Source organism: Falco rusticolus, chromosome 4 (genome assembly GCF_015220075.1).
Source record: "Falco rusticolus isolate bFalRus1 chromosome 4, bFalRus1.pri, whole genome shotgun sequence".
Classification (NCBI taxonomy): Eukaryota; Metazoa; Chordata; class Aves; order Falconiformes; family Falconidae; genus Falco; species Falco rusticolus.
This window is the reverse complement of record NC_051190.1, coordinates 43,830,837-43,855,018: the sequence shown is the minus strand read 5'-3', so window position 1 is coordinate 43,855,018 and position 24,182 is coordinate 43,830,837. Positions and strand designations below refer to the sequence as shown.

The 24,182-nt window shown below is 38.6% G+C and overlaps 1 protein-coding gene across 12 annotated transcripts in view; it reads right to left on the bottom strand.

The window, feature by feature from the left end:
* Positions 1–24,182, bottom strand: part of MYO9B (myosin IXB) — a 44,869-nt gene that overhangs the window by 1,385 nt on the left and 19,302 nt on the right. For 5 of the 12 annotated variants that reach the window (XM_037386726.1, XM_037386725.1, XM_037386724.1 and 2 more), the window contains 36 exons: positions 23,282–23,344; positions 23,058–23,157; positions 22,809–22,909; positions 22,456–22,585; positions 21,891–21,980; positions 21,536–21,652; positions 21,118–21,252; positions 19,009–19,130; positions 18,266–18,407; positions 17,804–17,999; positions 17,147–17,222; positions 15,431–15,541; positions 14,300–14,339; positions 13,648–13,770; positions 13,142–13,222; positions 12,825–12,935; positions 12,157–12,279; positions 11,528–11,677; positions 11,253–11,419; positions 9,930–10,880; positions 9,313–9,379; positions 8,820–8,947; positions 7,992–8,149; positions 7,670–7,860; positions 7,106–7,204; positions 6,427–6,603; positions 5,920–5,964; positions 5,278–5,389; positions 5,024–5,094; positions 4,387–4,579; positions 3,926–4,054; positions 3,202–3,307; positions 2,333–2,464; positions 1,251–1,374; positions 739–786; positions 73–212 (listed from right to left, as the gene is read on the bottom strand). In XM_037386726.1, the coding sequence (XP_037242623.1) occupies positions 73–212; positions 739–786; positions 1,251–1,374; positions 2,333–2,464; positions 3,202–3,307; positions 3,926–4,054; positions 4,387–4,579; positions 5,024–5,094; positions 5,278–5,389; positions 5,920–5,964; positions 6,427–6,603; positions 7,106–7,204; positions 7,670–7,860; positions 7,992–8,149; positions 8,820–8,947; positions 9,313–9,379; positions 9,930–10,880; positions 11,253–11,419; positions 11,528–11,677; positions 12,157–12,279; positions 12,825–12,935; positions 13,142–13,222; positions 13,648–13,770; positions 14,300–14,339; positions 15,431–15,541; positions 17,147–17,222; positions 17,804–17,999; positions 18,266–18,407; positions 19,009–19,130; positions 21,118–21,252; positions 21,536–21,652; positions 21,891–21,980; positions 22,456–22,585; positions 22,809–22,909; positions 23,058–23,157; positions 23,282–23,344 (5,049 nt within the window). Of the gene's footprint in view, positions 1–72; positions 275–738; positions 787–1,250; positions 1,375–2,332; positions 2,465–3,201; positions 3,308–3,925; positions 4,055–4,386; positions 4,580–5,023; positions 5,095–5,277; positions 5,390–5,919; positions 5,965–6,426; positions 6,604–7,105; positions 7,205–7,669; positions 7,861–7,991; positions 8,150–8,819; positions 8,948–9,312; positions 9,380–9,929; positions 10,881–11,252; positions 11,420–11,527; positions 11,678–12,156; positions 12,280–12,824; positions 12,936–13,141; positions 13,223–13,647; positions 13,771–14,299; positions 14,340–15,430; positions 15,542–17,146; positions 17,223–17,803; positions 18,000–18,265; positions 18,408–19,008; positions 19,131–21,117; positions 21,253–21,535; positions 21,653–21,890; positions 21,981–22,455; positions 22,586–22,808; positions 22,910–23,057; positions 23,158–23,281; positions 23,345–24,182 lie in introns of those variants that run through there. The other 7 variants (XM_037386728.1, XM_037386734.1, XM_037386729.1 and 4 more) reach the window with 5 other exon arrangements.

Sequence of the window (24,182 nt, the reverse complement as noted above, 5' to 3'; positions counted from 1 at the left end):
ATATACTGCTTTATTATCTGTGTTACCTCCAACTGCAAAGGGCATGACCTACAGAAATAAAGGGTGACTTACTTTTCTTCTTTTATTGACTGTATGCGATCAATGAGAATCTCCTTTTCCCGATTATCGGCTTCAGAAACTTCCTCTTCCTCATGCAGCAAGTCCAGTTCTGAGTTGCCACTATCACTTCCTTTGACCTGTGAGCTTTTACTCTGCAAGACGAATTTGTGTGAAACACTTCTCAGTCATAAGCAGCTATACAAATCTTGACTGTCTGGCAAGGTGGAAGACAAATGAATAATTCAAATGAAAGGCTGACAGAATTGATGAAGAGTTGTTAGTTACCCGTACAGATGTTTCAAAAAAGTAATATAAATTTTTCTATTCACCTGATTTCTGGTATTTTGTTACCTTTTTTGAAGCACGGTAATTTGATTTGCCAGCCTCAGCTCAGTTTTAGTAGTCACTTATGAGTAATATTATATATATATAATTATATATTAATATATATTATTTTCAGTACAAGTTACATTCAGAATGTCTATAAAATACCAGAGTCATGACAGGTCAGCAGCCCTGCATGCAGTCTGGGGAGAAAGTTGCATCAACACATGCAGTCTCGATTGTTGAAAAGAATATTTAAAACCAAGTTACAATACACATAGTAAGTATTTTAGTCATGCAATAGTACTGTAAGAAAAAAACCCCATGCATTCTTAACGCAGGCAGTGTACGTACCAGCATCCCCTCATAAGGGGAAGAAAACCCAAGTTTTACAGGCCAGAGCTAGAGAGAGATGAAGACCAAATTCACTATATGTCGCTTCAAACAGTTTGGTTTGTTTTAATTGGTACAAGAAACACAAAAGAAAAAGTGTATTTGCCCTAATAGAATGCAGCATATTTTTGCCCACCATCCATCTCTGGAGTGAAGGAACTCCTTTGCCTTGTAAAAGACTCAGCAATCTTTGTTCTGCTGATTGAATTATAAGGGAATAGATTTTGACCACTACAAGAGCAGATCCCCACTCCTGAGCTCTACATTTATCAGACTCCAGTGCAGCTGTATATTATTTACCTCCTACCTACAGCTTTGGGCAAGCCCAAATCCCTTTTCTTCTTATTGTGCAACTGATCTTTCACTTACAGAATGGGATGGACAGGATAAGTAAGTTGCACATCCCTTCCCAAGAAACTGGTGGGATGCTTTCTGCTGGATGGTGTGTTTCTGTGGTTTATTTCAACACTTACCGTATTCTGCTGAAGCAATGAGAGTCGTCGAAAAGCGATGCTCTCAGCTGCTTCCAGCTGATTTATTTCATCCATTTTTATCTTGTACTTCCTTATCTGTTCTTTTATGAGCATCTCTACACACCTGGACAAAAGGGCAAGAGTTTATTGAGCAGCCTCATACTATAAAAGTCTTGGAGACAACCATGGTGGGATGAGGTGCCTCTCCAGGTTTGGGGATGTTTGCCACGCACACATGCGGATGGCCTGTGATCAAAATGTCCCAATGATGCCTTAAAAGGAGTAGCACTGCCTGGTAACAGGGTGAACAGTCCAATACAGCAAGCAAAACAGGACAGAGTGTTAAAGGTAATGGCACATGTTCTTCCTGGGATAACCCCAGAGCCTCTCACACTGACTGTACACAACAGTGGTAAGCAAACAGACGTTACCGTGGCTGCTAACTGCTTCTGCATCTTCTACCTGTCTTCCCTGCGCTGGCACAGACTGGCAGACACAGAACAAGCCTGCAACTACCCTTTTCCACCTCTATGGCCCCATGGGTCAGTAAGAAGTTACCAAAAGCTGTCATTTTTCAAACTCTGCATTGGAGGTAGATGCAAGGCCAGCCATGTAGTGAGGATGGCGAGGGGCATTCAGAGAGTCCGAGCTGCTGGAGGATCAGGAGAACAAAGAGGATCAAGGACAGAAGCTTCTTCAAGGAACAATGAAGAAGTAGTTATCAGGGGTTTCCAAGTATGCAGGAGACAGTTGAATTCTATATCCTACCGTTTATTATGGCTTGTGCCTCAGCAAAATGTATATGATTAGCGTGCAATCCCACCAAAATTGTCTTGACTTAAAATACAAACCCGATATTTAAGACTTAAGTCATCCTACTTTATGCTTTGTAAACCTGAGACATGTGGAACAACTCAGAGAAGGGCCCATAAATTGGCAACACTAGCTGAGCTAGCATTTAGCAATTCTTATCCCTCAGTTTCTCAGCTGGATATGAGTAAGGTTGTAACAAATGCAGGCAGCAGTACTGGCCTTCCACCGTATTTCAAAGTAGTACTTTGCAGCAGACTGCTAAAACTTACATGGTTGTTTTTGAAACATCCTTCATGCTTGTTAAAGGGTCAGAGGTATCAGGACAACGCAAGAGGCATGGAGCAAAAACAATGGCCAAGGCATTGGGTGACATACGATTGACATCTTCTATCAAAGCCACTCTGAAATTCAATGTTGAGGGGGGCAAAGGAAAAAAAAAAGGATTTTAGGCAAGCCTTGTTAGAATACAAGCAATGTGATTAAACTTTTGACAGTTCCCAAATAGCATGTACGGATGCTTCTAGGGTACTAAGTATGTATAGCAGTCTAAAGAAGTTCTGAAGTTATTTCACACCTACTAAGTAGACAAAGGTTCATGCATCAGAAAAAGAAACAAGAAGGCACCCAGGGTTAAGCTAGTTTGGTAGCCTCTCAAAGTATGTCTGGTGATTCAGCACCTTCTCTTTAAAAATCCCTTCTCCCTATGTTCAGAGAGGCATTTGAAAAATTCTCAAGTTCCTTGGATAAGGGCAATCCCTTTACTAGTACCATTTATCCCTGCTCCTAAGACTGGCATACATATAAGCATATATAATCCTTACACAGTCCCTACCAAGTATGCCAACATCCTCAGCTCACTGTGTACCCATCTGTATCAATCATGGTGCTCAGATGACTCGCCAAGTCTTTCAGATCGACCTTGTCTTCAAGTTGTTCTTACCTGATTTGATAGAAATTCACCAGACAGTAGAAGTAAGCACCTGTCTGTTCTTTAAGCACAATTGTCGACTTAAATTCTTTAATTTCTAAACCAGCACTCCCTACACTGATGCTCAAAAGATTTTAGAAAGCTTCCAAGAGGGACTCAAAAAAAGTCACACGGGAGTTTCTCTCTGAATGAAGTAATTAAACTCATTACTTGACCAGATGGAAGATGAGTCGCTCCAAGGTATTATGATTTGCTTGTGGAAGCTGTTCAAGGACACTGTAAATGGCACAGAGTTGCTCCTGTTTTTCTGGTAGTTCTGCACAAGGGGAGAAAGCACAAGATCATAATTGCTGTGCAACACTGTGCAAAGTACCGACATTGTCGCAAACTGTCTGCAACAGATAACAGATTAAATTCTTAGAAGTCACACTGTCATTTCATTTACCAGTTGTTACAACTGGATGTTAAAGCACCCCTTGTGGAACTGCAATTTTCCTGCCTTTTCAGATGCTACTGCTGTTCGCCATCATCAAGTGACACATCAAGATCTCCAACGATATTTAGGGTGCCTTAATCTCGCTGAAGTGAAATGAATCTAAAGATTTGAGACATCTGCATATCCAAACCTAGTTCAGAACATCAAGAAGAAAAAACTGTGTGTGAAAGGAAAACTATTCCCACACTCGCTGTTTTTAGAAAGAGCAGTTGTATAGTGACATTACGCTACACAACAAAAACCAGGAATCCTGAAGCAAGGTCAAGTAAGCTAGAGGAGAAATTCCCTGAAAAGAGTTTTGTAAAATGTCTAAAATCATTGCTGTAAGTGCACTGGAAGGAAATTGTTTAGCCAGCATGAGCATCTTAAGTTTCTTTTCCCAAGGACATAATGAGTTAAAAGAAAAAAAACATTGTTTCAAACATTTCTAAAACCTACCTACAGCTCTGAGAAAATCATTGTACTGTGCAGATGTCATTAGTGGATCTGGTAGTTCCCGTAGCCATTGCTTAAGGATGCCCGTAATCGTGTGAATAGGGTAATTCTCCAGTTTCACTGAATTTGGATCTGAAAATTAATGGTTTTTTTAGAGCAGTTCATTCCTTTGATGTACACAATGGGACCCCAAAGAAGTAAGATTAGAAATACTCAAGTCTCCTGTTCACAGAATCCAAGTGGCAATTCAGAACAACAAAAAAAAAGAAAGTCTGCTGATATTAACTTATATGTACTAAGCAGCTTTTTCCAGCCAAGAAAAATACTAACAGCCTGCATGGCCACCAAAAGGCTGTTTTTTAAAAAACACTAGTATAAGTGCCAGATACTTTCAGGTAGAAGAGAATTGCAGGGAAAACTGGTATCACGCAAGGAAGTCAAAAGGGTGGACAACATTGCCTGACCTGCTTGCAGCAACTGTTTGAGCTCCTTCATACGATTTGCTGATCCTGATTTCCTGTAAATGCCTTCTGTGTAGAGACCGTGCATCTCCACATACTCCAGCAACTTCTCCATGACAATGGGGACTGAATTTCTCTCACTGGTCAGGGAACTCACACACACTCCAAAATGACGTGGTTCTGCATCCTGTTCATTCTGGAATTCATACAGGTCAAGCACTGTGAATACCTGTTCCCAAGCTAGAAGATTCCATTGTTTCATGCTACATAGCTTATGCTTCCAGAAACAAAAGCCAAGTGTTTTACTCTGGCTTGCTACAAGTCTTTGATCATAAAATAGATTTCCTGAGCTGCAGCAACAAAGAAACTTTAGGCACACATTGAAGGATTTCTCCAACAGTTTGTCCAACACAGCACACATTTTAAAGAAAGAGTTCCCAAGTTAACTTCTTTTAGAAGAGTGTTCTGCTTCTGCAACTGCAGGGCTTGCCTCTGCCTATATGTAGAAAAGGAAACTGTTCAAGCAATTTTTATTCAGCACCTGGACATCCACTGTTCATTTGCTGAGGAAAAAAATGCAGCATTTTGCATGCATCACTTATGGTATCACAGTACCGCATGCCAGATCTCCAGTTCTTACCTTTTTTCCACAGGATGTACAACTGCTCTGGATTTTGGACATGCATTTCTTGTGACAAGTCAACTTGCAAACTAGAGAAAGAAGCAATGATTACAAGCATTCCAAATCATGTTAAAATGCCAAGTATCTTGTTTTATTCACTTACTATACAAGCTGCACGTACTGTTCACTAAGCCCTACCTGTACCAGCCAAAGTTACAAGCGATCTGCACGTATTGTAAACTAAGTGGCACGAATGAGGTGTTTTTACTTACCACTGCAGAGACAGGCCTTTTCCATGGGCCAGATGTAGGATGAGCAGTGTTCACACGATTGCCGTATGCTCACTTGGTAGTTTGTGAATACATGGCCATTGTGTTCTTCAATCTGGTGGGAGACAGGAAGAAATTAATGGACTTTTTTTGCCTTTTAAAATTATTTTGAATAGAACTATCTACCCCATCTTAGATTTTCCCTTTTATTTTACAATTACAGCTGATGGCTTTGACCTTGAAATGGAATGTCACCCTATCTTAAGGCAGTTCGCTGGGTTTGCTGGATCATTTCATAATTGACTTGCTGCCTTGGTTAAAGTTCATCAGTGCAATACATTAGCTCTAGTTTGTTATTAACATTTAGTAGTTGTTTTCCTTTAAACAGTCTTGTAATTGAGAGCACCGTTAGGTTCTAAAAGATATTATGGACAAGCAAGTACCACATATCACTGCATAAGAAAGATCTTTGATTGATGGAAAAGTTTTATATTGTGTCATATCTTCATAAAAGAGTTAAGTGATTTACCATGCAAAATAAAATGGAACTTCAGTATAAAAGTCAAGCTCTGTCAAGAGTGTTTTTCTCTGTGTTCTTGTGAGTGCAGCTGAGGACTTAGATTATTACAAGAAAGAAGTACTTACTGCACAATCTTGTTTTCGTTTCTTCTTCCGGGCTTTGGTTTGCTGCAGTGGAATACAAAACTGGCATTAGTCTCTGCAATTCAGACATTCCATTGCCTTTTTTTTTTTTTCCCCTACTCAGTTTCCCAGACTCTTCTTCACCTCCAGACATTTGAGACACTATACTGCAGCTTCAGCTTGGTACAACAAGGGTTGTCTGAGCTCTGTCAACTTCCTAAAAATCAGCTGAGCTCACTGCCTGACGATAAAGCAATTCCATCTCTAAAACCTTCAGAGAAAATGCACAAACGTTTAAGATTCTGAAAATATCGAGTGAGTTAAATAATGAACAATTCCAAAAAGGTGTACCAGCATTCAGAATTTGTTACATGCATGATTTGTGCATCAGAAGTGTTTTACAAATAATGAAGAACCCTATGGAAAAGGTTTCTGAGGTAACACAGGTTTCTTATGAGAGTAACATTGTTTAATCATCCCATAAGCCAGTAACAGACTAAAGTTTTATACCTTGGGCTGCTCAGATTCCTCTTTTTTTGTATATCCTCTGATGAATTCATCCAGAAGGGACTGGAAAAGATTCAAAACCAGCTTGACTTCTTTCTCTTCCCCTTTTTTGGCCAGATTTGTAACTAAAAGCTGGTAATTTTCCACCAGGTCTTTGTAGCCAACATGGATTTGCCCATTCTAGACAATGAAAAAATATTACTCAGAAGACAGTCTTTTTGGATACCACCGAGACAGTTTCATATTTTTATGTGCTTAAGTTCAGAGGTGAGAAAGCATGCTCATGATTAAAGTAAAAGATAACAGCCGAAGACAGAAACAAGCTAGCACACTTCCCTACTGTAGAAGGGTATTTGGCTGAGACAAGGCAGTGTCGGAAGAATATTGTAAAAGCTATTGGCACCTCTCTGGGTTTAAGCACAGCAACATTAAGAGGCTGAAGACAGCAAAATGTATCCGTTTCTAAAAACACGTTACAGCTAAGTGAATGAGAAAAATGAACAAAACAGTCTGGTTAAGATTACAGCGGAACTGTAAAATGTTCTCTTTCAAGTCTAACATTCAGCTTTAAATTCTATGCTAAGAATTGCTAAATTGCTTTGTTAAGGAGTGTAGGTCAAGCATTTAAACACACACTCAACTTATCACCTACCAACTTTTCACTTTTAGAGTTACGACTTACTGGAGCAGAATACATGGTCTTGATGTTTCCTCTAAACTTCTCCGTGGCTTCAAAAAACAAGCATTCAACACCAGACTTCTGGGAGCGTAAGTCATTGATCTAGAAGGCAAATCCATCTGTGTTAACTTTCATTAAAACAAGAACATCCAACCCATGTTAAAGCTTCAGTTGCTGAGCTTAGTCATCTATGACCATTCCAATTATTTAAAACAACGTTCCTTAACGCACTGTGATGATGATACAAAATAGGAGAGTCAGGCTGTTAGTTCTCTAGAGAACTATTTCCTTAACAACTCATACTTTTTCTAAGAAAAACAACTTCTGCGGCCCACTTGTTTGTAAACAAATGGAGAAGTAACACTAACGCCATGAATATTTGATTTAATATAACACATTCAGAGACAAAGGAAGGAAGAAGGGCCTTAATACAGACCTAATTCAGTCAAGATATCAATTCCCCTTTGCTTTAAATCATAATGTAAACTTGCACCTAAAAAAAGTAGTCTTTAAAACTCCACACAGTGAACACAGACTTGAATTTTAGCATAGTTGAGTGCCTTTTACCTTGTTTAGAAGGAACTCATCAAGATGTTTCAGTTCATTGGCATTTGCAATCTCACGGACCATGGAAGCTCGCCAATTCTGAGACACACTTGAGATCTTGCTGATCTTTATAGTACGGTTCTTCTTCATTTTACTGCTCTCTTTCATGTGGCGCTCCCCTGCCTGGAGGCGACTTGGCTGTCCAGAAGCAGCTGGGAAAGAAATTAATTTTTACAGTAAAACAGGACGACTGAATTCTACAGTATTTGTTCCCTCAGTAGCCATGCAAAACATCACAGAAAGATTACATTAGCAAGCTGAAGATTAAGTCACAGAAACTCACCTTCTGATACTTTCTGGGTTCCTCCTGTTTCTGGGAAGAGGACACAAGATACAAGGGAAAGGCCTTCTGCTTCATCAATCACATCAGGACTCTCCTTTGGAATTTTCTTGTCTGGCTTTTTCCCCAAAAGTCTACGCAAAGGACTTTTAAAAGCAGACCTGAACCCAAAAGCAGATACAGGTTTGTCCCATTAGTAATGAAAACTGGCTCTACTACAAGAAAAGCCTCTTTTAACAATGACCCACAACAGGATTAAACCTCTATTGTGCATATTTACTTTAAGTTCCAGCCTGCAGAAACACTGTGCAGCACAAAAAAGGGAAGAGTCTGAAAGTACACCTGGACATTCTGATATGTACTAGACTAGAGCACTACCCCTCAATATACACAGAGTCAACACCTCTCATATCCAAGACATCATTTCTGGCTTTGGAAGTCCCTGAGCTGCAGAACGCCAGAAGCTGGAGGAGCAGGCCAGGGAAACAGCATTACTTGCTTGCTGGGTTCTTAAGGTTTTTTCTTGGTGTCTTATTTCTCAGTGTGGATGACAGTACACAACATGAACCTTTGACCTGAGCTGTATGGTGGTTCTTAGGTTAAAAAGAACCAGTTCAAAGACAAGGGTTATGCAAGAAGCAGAGAATCTGTTCCTCAGCAGGGTCAGATATCATGCTCACATCAACACGAAGCAGCAACACAGCCACTCATAACTGATGCCAACATGTGTGTCTCTACAATCACAGTCTCAAGATGCCCAATTCAAGTACCAGTGGAAAAATCTCCTTTTCATTTTCTTAAAGGCAGGCCAGTCACACAGATGATACGTACTTGGCATCTACTTGCTGACTTGCTGGCTGCATGGAAACAACTGCATCCGAGGTAGGTAAGAAGTCACTGGGCTTCTTTTGCACAGGATATTTCTTGCCTTTTTCTTCTTCTACCGTATCTGGTGATTGCTACAGTAGAGAGGAGTCGTTAAAAAGCTACATATTGAGTGAAACAGATTCTTCTAAATTGGCTTTAAAAAACTAGAATGGTGAAAAAAGTTTGCTTTATCAGACAAAACATTTTACCCAATAGATATTAGCTTATTAATGTAAGATCCAAGTATATTTAATGTTTTGATCAAGGATCCATTTATTAAAAATTAAGTTTTCAAATTATTGTATATTTGCTAATGACTTTTTAACATGGATTTCAAGCCAAAAAAAAAATCAACCTGAAAGGAACACTGGCATACAGAACACACTATAGCCAATTACTCACAAATCTTTAATAAACAAGAATAATTAAGTATAAATATGCACAATAGCACCAGTACCTGATTCACGGCAACAGACTGGGCCAGCATTGAGAGATCATTTAATGAAGATGAACTCCCCTTCTTTCTGCAATTTCACAAGATTAGTTTTAGAATATATATTTTATAGAAGTCTGTAGCCTCTTAATATTTGACACCTTTTAAATAACCTACATATCAATGTCACAATCAAGACAGAATCCTAATCAACTCTTGCAACTCACTTTTAAATGCAAGATGTACTGGAGAAGTGAAAAAAAAATAAAAATAAAATCGGTATGTCAGATTTCTGGCCATATCAGAGGGATACTGCTTGTAAACTGCAAGTCACTAAGACCTTGTTTTCAATGGAAAAAGACAAATGAAAATAAACTCCAGACACTACTTTAACTAAAGCTCTGACACTCTGTTTTAATTCAGCAAGGCAGGCTTTGTAGCTTTTGTTAGCTTCTGAAAATATTCTACCCATACAGATTTAACTGCAGGACAGGGAGCCAAGAAAAAGCAGCAGTTGGTCATAGCTCTGTTTTTCCCTCTCATGCCAGATGTACAGCCTCCTAGGAGTCCTCCATCTATTTTTAAATATTACAGATACCTGTCCTCTGAAAAAGTAAAAATAATTAGGAAGCTGCCCTTACTCTAGCTGATCCTGAGGAGACTTATCCGCACGTGTTCTTTCATCCAAAGATTGACTCAGCATATCATTCTGACTGGCATCAGATTGTCTCTTTCCTTTCCACTTCTCTCTCTTGTACTTGAGCTTTCCCGGGTCATCCACATATCTCTGGATTGGGGAAGAAGTAGGACTATCCAGATCTTTGGTTGCCTTCTGAACAAGATGTCTGTTTTTATCTGCCCAGCCTTCAGCTGGAGTTTGAAATCTCCCAGCAGCAAATAGCGTATTACAAAGATTCAGTGCAAGATTTGTTGGCCTTTCAGGGCAGGTGAAGCTTTGGCTGCCTTTTATCTGGTTATTTTGATTCCCTTGTGTTTTCATTCTATCAGCTGCCTTATCACCTATTTCTGATACAGGTGGTTGCTCAGGAATAGAACTACTTTCTTTTATCTTGCTTGATAGTGGCATGTCTGAAAGGGCTTTTTCTTCACTTGGACTTTTCTCTCCCTCACTGCTTCCTTGAAGGACAGTGTCTTGTGCTATGGATTTCTTTGGCTCTGGAACAGCTTCCAGGGCCTCTTCAGAAGAGGTTTGTTCCTCATGGCACAGTAAAGATGGTCCTTCCAAAGAAAACAGGACATGCTTATTCTGTAACTCATTATGTTCCAGCCCCCTCTGCCGGCGAGATTCACGTTTCTCCCGGCTGTTCGCTACTTTCTCGGAGCCCTCTGTCACGTTCTTCTGGGGTAAAGTGGCTTTTTCAGATGAGCTCAGGTTTTCAGTTTGCTCATTCGGAGTTCGATCTCCGCCCCCAACAGCTCGATCCAGCTCTGACTGATGTTTCACAGGCAACTGATCTGTTCCTGGTTCACTGCGCTCATCCTTGCTCATATCATTCTCTCTGTCTTGACCTTCCTGCATTTCTCTCTGCTTTTCTTCAGCTTTCTGCTTTTCTACAGTCATTTTCTGAAATCTGTTAAGAATTTGTAAGATGAAAACACAAATATTTAATGTCCAGCAATCAAGAAAATTCCCCAATTCTTTAAATGCAGCCTAAACAGGAATACAAACACACCTATAGTCCCAGAATGACTGCATGGAAGTCTTATTAGGACTGGCATGCATCAGTGCAGCTCAGCTGAATAATGCTCAAGTACTAAATGCTTAACTAGTTTCCACACACCACTAGCCATGTGGTACTGACTGCAGTATCACATGGTAATAACTGTCTTTAAGTTGTTTACTAAGTCAACATATCCCACAGAAACTGAGCCCGGCAGGTGAAGCCAAGCAGCCAAGTGGTTAAAACGCATGTTTTCCTATCATATTGCTCCTCTTCCTTTACCTCTTACGCTGTAGATGGCCTCTGACCACGGCTTGCAGGAGATAAATCCTCCTCTTCTGCTGAAGGTAGCATTTTCTCTCCCTGTATCCTCGCCATGCTGACTGAATATAAACGGCAGCATTATTCCTCTGCAGTGCCATCCTAACACAACGGGAACGCCAGCAAGCCTAAGAAGGGAGATTTCTACAGTAAGGTTCTAAAGTACTTGAAGGTGGGGAGTGTTATTTGAGAGGGTTTGCTTGTTAGGAAAAGAAGATTGGCAATTCTCAAGATACCTGTAAAACAATGGCTGCCTGCCGTGTTCTGAGAAAGCGTCTCCTTTCTAAAACCATCCTGAGCCAGCTCTGAAGGAGAATGATTTTCCTGATCACTTCTTTGTGTAGTGTATCCTGTAGTATCTGCCGTTCAGCCTCTTTCATAAAAACCTGCTCAGTTAAAGAGAAGCTCATCAGTAAACAGTTAATAGGAGCCTTTCAGCCTCCACTGGAGGTATCTCCACAAGCTAAAAATATGAGAACGGTAATGCTCATTACTGAACCAAACCTTATTAGCTGACAGCACGCCCAAAAAGTAGAAGTCATTTTGTTTTACCAAATTTCAGTGTTTGGATTCTAAAACACACAAACCTTTCTAAAATGAAAACATTGACCTGTTTGACAAATGCCAACAGCAACAATTTCCCAAAAGTAATATCCATGTAACACAGAATTGTACTGTATTGCAAGATGACAGGCTGCATCAAAACCAAGAAGGCAATTACTGATGTATGTGTCAACACTTGCAAGAATTAAAACAGGTACTTTAAATACCAAATGCAGAAAAGAGTAACACCTGTAAATGACCTGCACCAAGTTTTGCAGTGTACTTCAGTATTTCTTACTGGCTTATGGAAAGTTTCACAGACCTTGGTCTTCCCTATTTGATAGTAGTTTTCATCCAGTTTTAGTTTATTCAAATAAACACAGATATCTTCCTTAGAGGCTTTGGCATTTTTGGACAGTAACACCTGAAACTGGTCTATGAATTCCTGTGAAAAGCAGAGAAAGCAAGAGATCAGTTAGAAGGCAACTCACAAGTTTAGAGTTTTAACTTTATTTTAGAAATCTAGTTAAGAAATCTAAGCTATAGGGGTTTGAAAGTATTTATTTCTCACTCCAAATTGAGATATTTTTCCCTGCTCTCTAACATGTAGGCTTCATTCAGCCTCTGGTTAACAGTAAAGATCATCTATATGTGATCTACAAAGCTACACACAAAAAGTTTTCCAGAAAGCTAATTCACATAGGGAGACAGTAATGTGCAGCACTGATTGCTTGTTTCCAACACAGCACTCAATGCTTTCCTTCATGCAACAAGTAAAACAACTTGCTGGTGGATGACTCAGACGATAGTTTAGAGAACAAGTTGTTACTATGCAGGCTCTGTTAAAACTACAATGAATTTTTACAATTCATCACAAGCAGTCATTAACTTCATATGAAGAGAAACACAAAAGACTCTGAGGCAATGGATGTTTGTCCAAAAAGAGCAGGTATTTCTGAAAACATAATCCACCTCCAGTTCCTCACATACCTGGAATGTATATTTGGCACTGTAACCAGATCTTCTGATTCGCACAGTTTCTAGCATGCCAGTGTATCTCAACTGTTGAAGCACCAAGCTTTCATCAAAAAGCATCTCTTTCTGAAACAGATCAGCAGTCAACAGCTAGTAAATGTCTGAAGAGTCCTATTTCTGTCCAGTAGAGAAAGCATATTCTGTTTTCACACCCTAGTTACCTTTCACTTTCATACAGAATGACAGTGAACAAGTTGAAAGGGGGTTATTACAGGGTCAGAAGACTTAGATCCTCAGCAGTCAGTTCAGCTCAACCCTTAAGGCAGTCTTACCTTCTCAGCATTGGAGCGGATGCAACGGATGAAAAATGGCTCAGCTTTACCCAGTGTCTCCAATAACTTATTAAGTGAAGTCTAAAATGAAATATTCAAAGACATTTTTATTCTACAGACAAGAGCATTTTGAGTTGCATTTGACAGCAGTACAGCTTCTTCCTCAGAAGTAAGTTTCTCCCATACTGCATAGCAGATCCCTGTATTTGTTTTTACCTTTTCTCAAGGTAACAAAAAGTGGGGTTTGCAAATGCTGTAACAGTAGCACTAGATTTGCACAAAAAGATTAGGCTGATTGGCACAGAGAACTAACACATTTCATAGCATAAGGGTAGTCTCTAAATGCAGCCTAACTTTAATCAAGTAATAAGCCCTACTTCAGTCAAATCCCAAGCATAAGAACCACTTTGTTTTACAGCAAGATCAGCCTAGATCAGACCAGGAAGGTCTGTTCCCATGAGGTTAGGGTGCACCCAGAGGTGTACACCACCACATCAGTCACCTACCTGGAACTGAGCGCTTATGCTAGGTGGTTTCTTCTTTTTGTGTAAGTGCAACAGGGATTTTGTAGTTCGATCATGTAGAGTCATGCTTACTATAAGCTTCAGAGATTTGGAATCCAGTAAGTTCTAGAAGAAAGTTTTTATAATCAACGAAGTGCAAGTCTCTTAACTGAAGGGGAAATATTTCTGTCTGCATCAAAATGAGTAAGAACAAAACCAACTACCTAGAGCTCCACATTCAAGGACATATTACACTTCATGATTATTTCTATTTCAGATTAAAGCATCTTCTAAAGAGTGAAGCTTTTCCACTGCCCCATTCCAAGAGTGTAAGGTGAACAAGGTGAATTACACAATCACTGTGTTTGCCTTCCATGACTTGATTAGCAATGGCTTTATGTATTTAATTAGACTAGAGATGCCATGAACAGATGCCAATTCAGAATTTTTGCCCTGTTTGGCAATTCTTATAAAGGTGAACATTTACCCATCCTTTAGGTTGTCAAAAAAGGAAGTTTTAGAGGATAAACGATAACTTTCCTACACTATGAAACAGTATTTTCTGAAGTAAGATCTGCTAATCAAAATGAATGTTCACAGTGCAAAAAAAACCCCAAACAAACCAAGAGAATCTGAATTTACTGAATAGCTTTACCTTGGGAATGATCTGCTTTTGTTTGATACCTCTACTTTTCCTGTTAAAATATTAAAGATAATTTAAGAAAAAAAAATACACGTGATTTATGGTTATTTCAGCAAGCCATAAGTTGGTGCAAATTGTGAGGGAAGATGAAGGATAGAAGAAAATTAGCACAACAGTATCAGGGCGTGTTCATGCATGTCTCTTACAAGTGATCAAGGCAAGAAATGCAAACTGCTTCGCAACAAGTTTTGGGTTTTTTTAATAAACTCAGTAGGTATTGGAAACTTTCAAAAGTGGAACATCTTCTCTAAAGTTAAAGCCATCAAGAACTCCACTGTTGTATAGACTATTTTTGTGCAAGTTACTCTTTTTAGCTAACCATACAGTCATTGAACTCTCGTGATAATACTAAGGCATTATCAAATGAAAATACTTGATTCAGAAGTTATTGCTGCTTGCACCAGAACCCCTATGAAAGTAATTAGCTGCTCACAGAAGGACAACACATGCCCCAGCACTCCACTTACAAATTTGACACATCTGAGATCACCCCCAAAACGTCCTGGGGCACTACACAAACCTCAGACATAGCTCTCATCCAACAGACAGACAGTGACTTAGAAATGAAAGCTCTCAGACACAGGGCTGTAGTTCACATCCTCCTAATTCTAAGCATGTTAACTCTGTGATGGAAGGCATGTTCCAACTCCATGCCACCCGTTTTACAATTTTTATTATTATACAATGGATCACAGATTGATTTTCTTACACATGCATAGGTGGGCACACGTAGAGTTTTAACCCAGGGATATACACAACATTAGCAACCTGAATTTCAGGAAACCATTAGTTGTAACTTGTGAGAGATTTCATTGTCAAATGTTTTGCAACAAGCTTGTACTACATACTTGGGTTTTAAAGCAAGTTTACATGAAAAGTAAATTTAACTTTCTGCTAATGCAATGAAGCAACAAAGCATTCTGTACAGCCTTTATATTTTCTAGAAGGAATTGTTTTATTCTTAATTGTCTTGTTTAGTTTTTTGCAAAGGCAAACTTGGGACAAGTATATTTTTCATGGACTAGAATAACTGCCTGCTTATTGTTGTACTTCCAAAGCAATACCTAGAGCACCAGAACTCACATGAAGTGGGAGCGGTGTTGAAGTCGACTGAGTGACCGAAGCAGCTTACAGGGATCATCACCCTGCCATGGAAGTCCTTTTATACTTGCGATGATTTGTTCATGCATGTCTCTAAAATGATTCACAGCAAAACAAAGATGGCAAACAAAGATACACAGCCATGAGAGGGGGGAAAAAAGGAGTTAAAAACTCAAGAGGTCCCATCACCAAGTGTGCGCCAAACAGTAGCAGGTCAATCCCAGACTACTTTTTCCTAAGCATGAATGATTCTGATGTCAAGTCAGCACTTGCTACTCTGTCAGTGCCCTAAAATTTAATTACCAGGGTTTCATACTAAACTTACTCTAATTCTGCTTTTTAAATTCTTGAGCCATCAATTCAGAAAAGAGAGGGAAATTTAGAAAAATTTAATTAATGGGCAAGGAGCCTTTTTGTTAAGCTAAGAGGCCTTTTTGGATAGATATAAACTTCTTTATAATCAAACAGTAAATATTTTTATATATAGATTTGACTACTAAAATGAGGCTGCTTAAGCAGACTTACATCAGAAAAACAGAAAAAAAATCAGTTAAAAACTGGCTATTACAGGAACACTTGATGAAATCCTGTTTTTCATTTCCATTTCAAACTTCTTCACATGTTTAGCTTTTCAAAGTAAGCCTGGGATAGTCCCTAATTTGTGGCAGATTACATTATTTTAAGCATGCACCGTGCTTGTGAAGTGTTGTGTCTTGGCATAGAACTTACCTTCTTTACTCTCCAGAGAGGCACAAACCAAAAATAACAGAAGTGTAAGAATCACTTCTGACTGTTAGATGCTATTACCATTCTGAGCTGCTCACCCAGGCAGCCACATTATTACAGATGGTTTCTTGTTTCCCTTGGTACCTCTGAACACTTTTGAATATCAAGATTTTATTTTGAGATATCACAAGGCAACAGGTATGTTAAGCTACCACCAATCCTTTCACCGAATTGTATCTTTAGTTCTTAGGGGCCACAAGTGACAGCAACTGCCCAGGATGAAGTAAGTATAAAGCAGCATGAAGTCCTTACTTCATGTATACTTCATGGCTTCACTTTTACACGGAGCATGCTCAGAAGGTCAGTCTGTCCGGGAATGTGCCTCCCTGGCCTTTAAGTGTCAGCCTATTTCTACTTGCTTCTTGTTTTCATAAAAAGAAATGATGTCTTCAAAAGCATTTATATTGAAATCCTCAGAACAATCAAATGAGAAATCAAGCATTGAGCAGCTGCAAAAGGAACATGTATAACACCTAAATATTCCATACAAAGGCAAATATGCCTACACAGAGCAATACGTGGAGGCAATTCTGCAGGACTTGCCCTGCCTCCTAATCACATCATGAGGCTGCAAAAAACGAGTGCTCCAACGAATCCTTTGGTAACGCAGACTGGCTGCAGAGGAATACACACTGCTAAGAGTAACATATACAAAACATATACAGACAGACAGCTCAAAAACCCTGTGGTAAATGGAAACGAGGCTACGTCACCAAAATTTAGCAGTACTGGGTCTTACATAAAATAGGCTAGAGTATTGTTTTGATAGTATTAAAAAGGCCAAACAAAACAAGATAGAAGAAATAAAACTTGCTATTCTTCTGGAAATATCTAGATGACATTTGATACATGAAAATGCAACTCAGCAATTCAGGTATTCTCCCTTACATGGGTTAAGTATGCGTTTCTCACCGATAAAATTTTTCTACTGGTGTATTTGATCTCTGGAGCTCTCCAAGGGGAACTCTAAGCCCTTGACGTACCACTCCTGTTATGAAATAAAACAGTAAGTTGAATTTTGACAAAGCTGTGAGCATAATAGAAAAAAAGCCCAACAAAACCACCATCTGTAACAACCAAAATATCTATCCAAGGGCCTGGAGTTTTTGTCTAGTAATTCAGTTATTAAGCTAGTCCACTTTGTTTCTCAAAACTTGCTACTACTGGAAAGTAAGTTGCAGCTGCTCAGAGAAGCTTTTCAAAATTAGTATTTAACCCTGAATCTCATTTAAACTTCAAGGAGGTCTGAGGAGATCAAAACTAGCGATAAGACGAGCATGCATACTAGAACTAGTTATACCTTCCCCAACTTTTACAAATAGGACTTAAAAGTTGGCACAGCCTGCTGGAAATTGTGCACTTATTGGAAGTCTGAGTGATCTCAAGTAAAACAGTGACAATCAATTTAGTGTGTGAATGTCAAGCCACTTTCACAAGTCAGTTTTGCCCTCAGTACAAACCAAGTTCACATCTGGATGATAAGGTTTTCCCATAAACTAGTTCTGTCAACAAGCATTAACCAATTCACAGTATTTGAAAGCATTTGCAGAACATTTTTTCATACTGTACCTGCAGTCTTTTGAGCTCTCTGGCGCCCAGCTTCTGCAAAAACAGCCATTGCTTGAATAGCTGCTCGCAGAACTGCCCAACGGAACACAGCTACAGGATCCATTCCTATCAGCTCCCGAACGTAAGCACTGTCGCTACTTCGTAGTAAAGCAACAATATCTGGTCTCATGTAATCCATGTTTTTCTCTCTGAAATCCTGCAAAACAGGCACATTGAACCACAAGCTCTCAGGAAAGCTGTGTTTTGATCCAAGATATTAATTGCTATTCAAAAGAATTCATTATTCTACACAGTTCTCACTACAGTGAGCATTATCCTACAACAACACCAAATAAATATATTCTGAAGTATATCTGAGGACACATACAATCCAGCCCATCCCCAGCAAATTTTCTACACCCTGACAAAACCCATCAGAAAGGCAAGGAATTGTTTTTTGTAGCAATCAGATTTATCACCTACTTTTATCTGGTATTTAACTTTCCCAGCAAAGTGTCGAATAATAAAAGCAGGCTCCATCACTGGGGTTCCAACAAAAAACTTGTTCTCTTCATGCTGCTGTTTGAATTTTGCAAGCAGAGTTTGGTTTGTGGCATGTGGAAAACTAGGAATACAAAACAAAAGGAGGTCAGCTGTTTTTCAACTACAGGTATGTAGTTGTTACTGAGGTGCAAGGTGATAGTGAATGACACCTATTGATCCTTGTGGAAAGTATTGTACTGTCCAAGATCCCTACACTGCGAGTCTTACACACCTGCTTCGAATCCTAGAGGTGGGCTTAATTTCTAGACCAAAACCAAACAGCTCCACACACAGAATGTTCTGAGGTTTCCAGTGTACGTCAGCACTTCCTCTCACTTCAACAGTCAAGTTTAGTTAGCATCATATTAACTGTTTACTACATTTGCTGCTTAATGTCCCAAAGACTTATATACATGCATTTTACTTTAAATATAATTCCACTCCACGGTGAAACACAAAAGTGAAAGTTTCTAAGTTTGCTTAAGACAAAGTTCAATTTTAGCATCAATCTCCATCATCACCACACTGGAGTCATTAGAAGCAAACTTGAGTGTAGCTCATAGTCATAAGATGACCCTTCACTTCCCACAACAGTTTAAGAAGTGCTGTATTTCTGTTCCCTTTCACAGTCCTTCCCTCCTCCCTGCCACACATTTTTTGTTCAGAAGACATTTGTTGCTTACTTGCTTTCTTCATCCAGAAGATAGAAGAGGCCAGTGGGCTTCTTGCTGATTAAGTGAATGCAGGCCACATTATCAGTATAGTCAATATTGTGCCAAGTGATCCCTTCACTCTTATATTCCTCCTGTGTAGCTCAAGAAAATTCCCTTATCAGTACAGTGCCCTGACCTTTAATGTCCTGCGGTCTAAGTGCTTAAAAGACATCCTTGAAAGCTATGGCAAGTTGTATTTGTTAGTTCAGGTAGCAGAAACAAAAATAAGGAAGATATTTATAAATAAGAACAGAACAGCAGGCATATTGGGTCAGATCAAAGGTCCACCTAGGCAAGTCACTCAACAGCAGATGCTTGGGGTGAAACTATTTAAAAACCAAATCAGTGAGAAGAATGTTTTGCTGTGCTTTCTCAGCAACCAGCAGCCTATGACCTTGCAGTTAAACCTCACATCTACATCACTGCATTAAAACCCTATGTAGACATATATTGGAGGAATTTAAGTCTATTTTTCTCTTCCATAGTTCTTGTATTACAGGTAATGACAACTACTTAACCTCAAGTTCCCAAATTACCAAATTGCACTGTCAGACAAAATAACAGAAGTTTCAAAACAGGCAGTTAAGCTGTATACATCAGCATCAGAACTTCCCTAAGGAAGCACTGCATATCGCTTAGGTTCAGAAAATGTGGCACACTCTGACAAAGAGAACGTGAAGCTCTTCTGCTGAAATGACAATGCATCAAATGACAGGACAAGCTTCCCATTAAGATATGGAACCAAAACATCAGTTTTTTTAAATGCTGTTAATGCCCACAGAAAAAAACCGCTAATGATAAGGTAGTAACGTAAAAAAAAAAGTTGCACAGAGAATTAGCTAAATAAGTTTTATGTTTAACAAAAGACAAAGAACACCTCTCACTGTCCCAGATGATAATAAGAAATGGATTATTTTTAAGTAGGTAGAATTCAGTCTGCCTAATGACAGACTGCTCAGTGTGCACGCCACATTACAGAGCTGAACTGCCGTTTTCCACAGACAAAGTCTTTCTTTAAAAAGATATAGAGATCCCTCCCCTGAGGGCCCTCAAGCTGCAAGAGATACAGGAAATGGGTCATTCAAGGATTAAGGTTTTTTGGAAAAATGGCATTAGAAAAAAGAAAACAATGTGACTATTTACTCTAGTTAGCCAGAATAGTCACTTCTGTTATAAGTTACAAAACAGGGACCTCAACATTATGTTTACATACGAAGTTTTTATGTTTGGCAATTTTCTTCTCTTTAAAATGCTTGTTTAGTTATTTATAGGTTGTTGACAAAATACCACATACTACAAAGCAACTTCTTTCTTCCAGCAGAGTGAACCAAGAACAACGCTTTAGCACAAACCAGAAAAAAAAAAATCCATGTCTAGAACAAAAAAAACCCCTAAACCTCTGCCTAAAACCAGGATCTGTTAGCTCTTGCAGCACTCAAAGACCTCTGTATGAGGATGATACCATCTAAAAATTAGTAAATCAACATACAACAGTAACATCAGGATTTCAGAACTACTGCCAGTATCAACATACAGTTGCATCCCCTAAATGCAGTCAGGTAGAAGAAGCAACAAAGACCAGTTATTAATTATTTACAAACTGACAAAAAGAAGAGAAACTGTTTTCCAACCACTAAACCAAAACAAAAACTTGAAAACCATCCCTCCTATCATTAAAAAAACAACCAAACAACCACCCCCCCCCCCCAAATGCCCCCTCCTGAAACAAACACCTCACCTACAGACTTTCAAACTCAAAGTTTACAGTTTTCATCTGACTTCTGTCAGGGATGCCTGAATGCCTTTTCAGTTTACTGCAGTCAAACAGAAACTTGATGCTAGCCCTCTGAAGAAAGGCCTCGCAATCATTAGTTTATGTAGAGCACTAAATACAGCAAAGCTACAACCTTAAATAATAGCAAGCAATGATAAAACATTAAAAAAAAATAAGGCTTTCAGAAATACATTCAAGCAGTTACAAAAATTATGCCATGGGGTTTTGCAGAACAGTGGCTAAATTTGCATAATATATGAGCACTTGATAAAAAAACGTTTGTTTCAGCAGCTCTAATTTCTTACCTGTTCTAATTTGAAAATATGCTGGTTGAAATAATACTGAAGCTGCTCATTTGCGTAATTAATACAGAACTGTTCAAAACTGTTGGTTTCAAAGTCTTCAAATCCAAAAATATCAAGTACACCAATGGACAAACACTAAAAGCAGATGTGGAAATCTAGTTAAGCAATCTCATACAGCAACTTAACCCACAACAGCTAACCATTACAAAAAGCACTGTAGTGTACGCTAATAGATTTTGAATATTTAACAGTTATGTCTGTCGTGAAAACAGACATGATTAAATAATACAAGACATTTACCATGGACTTCAAAAGAATCTAAATTTTTTCCAGATATCTGAACATGTAATCTATAGCATTTTCTGTTAGCTCTAAATACACAACTTTCTACAAAGACTTGTTTTTGCGAGAAACTCACTGCAACAGATTCCTCAACGTCCTTCTTATTAAGGAGAGCATGATTAATTCGCAGAACAATCCAGTCAAACAGAGCACTGTATAAGGACTTTGCCATTGAATCTCGAGCTGTTATTGCCTGCAGATGAAACAATGTTCAGAACTTTGTTTCAAAAAAATGGTTTTACTTCAGACTAGTGTCACTTAAAGGTTACAATCCTAGCAGACAATAAAACGAAAGTTTTCCTTTAATGTTAACTCCTAACTTTCCAGACTTCCCTTGCTAAATGTAAAGTGTACCTTTAGCATTTTTTTAATCCAAAAAAAAGTAAGTTTCAGTTATTTAAAAATCATTCTACTAGTGTTCTTTTACTCACCTCATTGAGACTATATGGCAGAATAAGCTTATCATTAGAAGTCACAGTTTTTCTTTTCGTTAGCACTTCTACTAGAATTTCTCGTTTAACCTTCAACACAAGCAAGACCAAGAGTTACTGTCACCCTCAAACTTCTCAATGAGTAACTTGATAGCAATGGTGGACATACAATTTCTTCAGAGAAGCCCAAGCCCTTTGACAACAGCTACATTTATCATTCATCAATAGCTTTACAAGCTCTTCAGCTTCTTCAAATTATTCTCAGCTTAGATTCATTCAGATGTTTCCCTATGGCAGCAAACACTTCTACACTAAATTTATTCTGGCTCAGCTCTACGATTAGCAAGTAAGCAAATTCTATTTCCATGCTATGGGTTATATTCCATCCCTAACCCAAATAATTTCACCAATTGCATCCGTTTCCCCTCCCATAAGATAAATGTGGAAGTATCATAAACCAGACCTACACATAGCAAACTGGGCAACAAGATATTCAAGTAAAATGCTGAGGCAGAGCATGGCAAAAAGGTGTATCAAACATTACAGCTAAAGAGAAATACTCTACTTTTAAAAGCTGGGAAAGAATGTCCAACACTTCAGGAGGTCCTACTTCCAACCCTTCATCACGACCTGTAGCTTTCTTCTTGTATGTAACATTGCCCAAATAAAGAATAGCCGAAAGTATTGAAAAAATCCTAAGGAAGAAAAAAAGAATTTTATAAGAATTGTTCTTACGAGTTCATTATAACAGATTAGCAGACCTCAATCTATATTCAAGAATTTGTCTGTAAGCCCTCAAATACTCAGCTCCGCTTGCTTTCTACCGGACTAAATGCAATCCCAACACACATACAGTTTACTGCAATTCATGAACATTACCTAGCTATCAGTAGCAAAAGCTTAAAGGATTGTACTTACTGTTTTTTTGTTGCTGAAAGGAAGCCAACCATCTCCATGGCTTGTTTTAATCTTTCAAAGTCATGTCGGAGATCTTCCCCATCTTCAATTTTCAAGTTATGCTGTGAAGAGAAATTCATAATTAAAAGCAAAGAAAGAAGCCCAAACATCACAAGAAAACAAGTAAAATCTCTTCTTCTTTCTTTCATCTTTAACACAACAGACAGACAACACTTACCAATGCATTGGTAAATCCCTGTCACACGTTACCTGATTGAGGTAGAAATAATCTTCAGGTTGCTTGAGGTGAAATTCTTTACGTTCTTCCTCACTGACTCCAAGTAGCAAATAATAAAAGACATGGTAGTTCCTAAAAAGTCAATACATTTATCTTTCATGAAAACATAAAGATTTTCTTTTATTCTATATACCTTAGATGCTCTAAAACTCTTGCATTGATTATAATTATGTTAGTAAACTGTATTATCTCTTACCTTTCATCTTTTTCTTGAGAAACCAGACGAGATTTTTCAAGCAGGTATTTTTCAACAACAGCCCTGAAAAGCCACAAAAAATTAAAAAAGCATGAAGGCAAAGGCGAAGATCTCACAAAACAGACAGCAACTGCCAAGAGAATTCAAATAATGAAATGTGCACTGGAATATACAAGAGAACAGCTTAGTCACTATCTTAAATCTAAAACAAGAATTTCCGTATGCACTACGTTGTAAGTGGAACAAAGAGAAATAACTAACACCTATCTTCAGTACTTGGTTTTAGTAGACATAACTGGAGAAAAGGCAGACGAAGCTAGAAAAGTGCTGATGAAAAATTGAAAGCAGAAACAAGATACGCAGAGTGTTAACAATATGTTATCTACTCTGAGATTAACAGTTATCTGACATGGAATGCCAAGACTACAAAGCTCCAATAATACACTGGATCACTCTCTGATTCTCAATCTAACCAATCTGCTAGATTTTTATGACAGTACATCTCAGCCTGAAATAGAAGCCAGCCAGATAGAAACCCCCTTACAGTTTGACAAAGTCACCTCCTAAATTATTATCTAAACTCCTTGACATGGGATACAGCGAATAAGGTCAAAGTTTGAGCAGAGTTTTTCTTGTGCTGAAGACAAAAAAAATGTATTCAAATTGTACCAATCTCCTGAGCTTGTGTGACTGTTTGAAAAAATGCCAATTTTATTCACAGTAACACTCAAAGCAAATGTTGTACAGAGTTCCCAGGCATTTATGTTGTTGCTATTTTGTAAACTGCAAACACAGACAAGATCCAAAGGAAAGACACACTGGAGCACAGAAGTCAGTGACAGCTAGTGACACTCCATAGTGCAGCAAGCTTCAGCTTCAGGCAGAATTCCACACCAATATT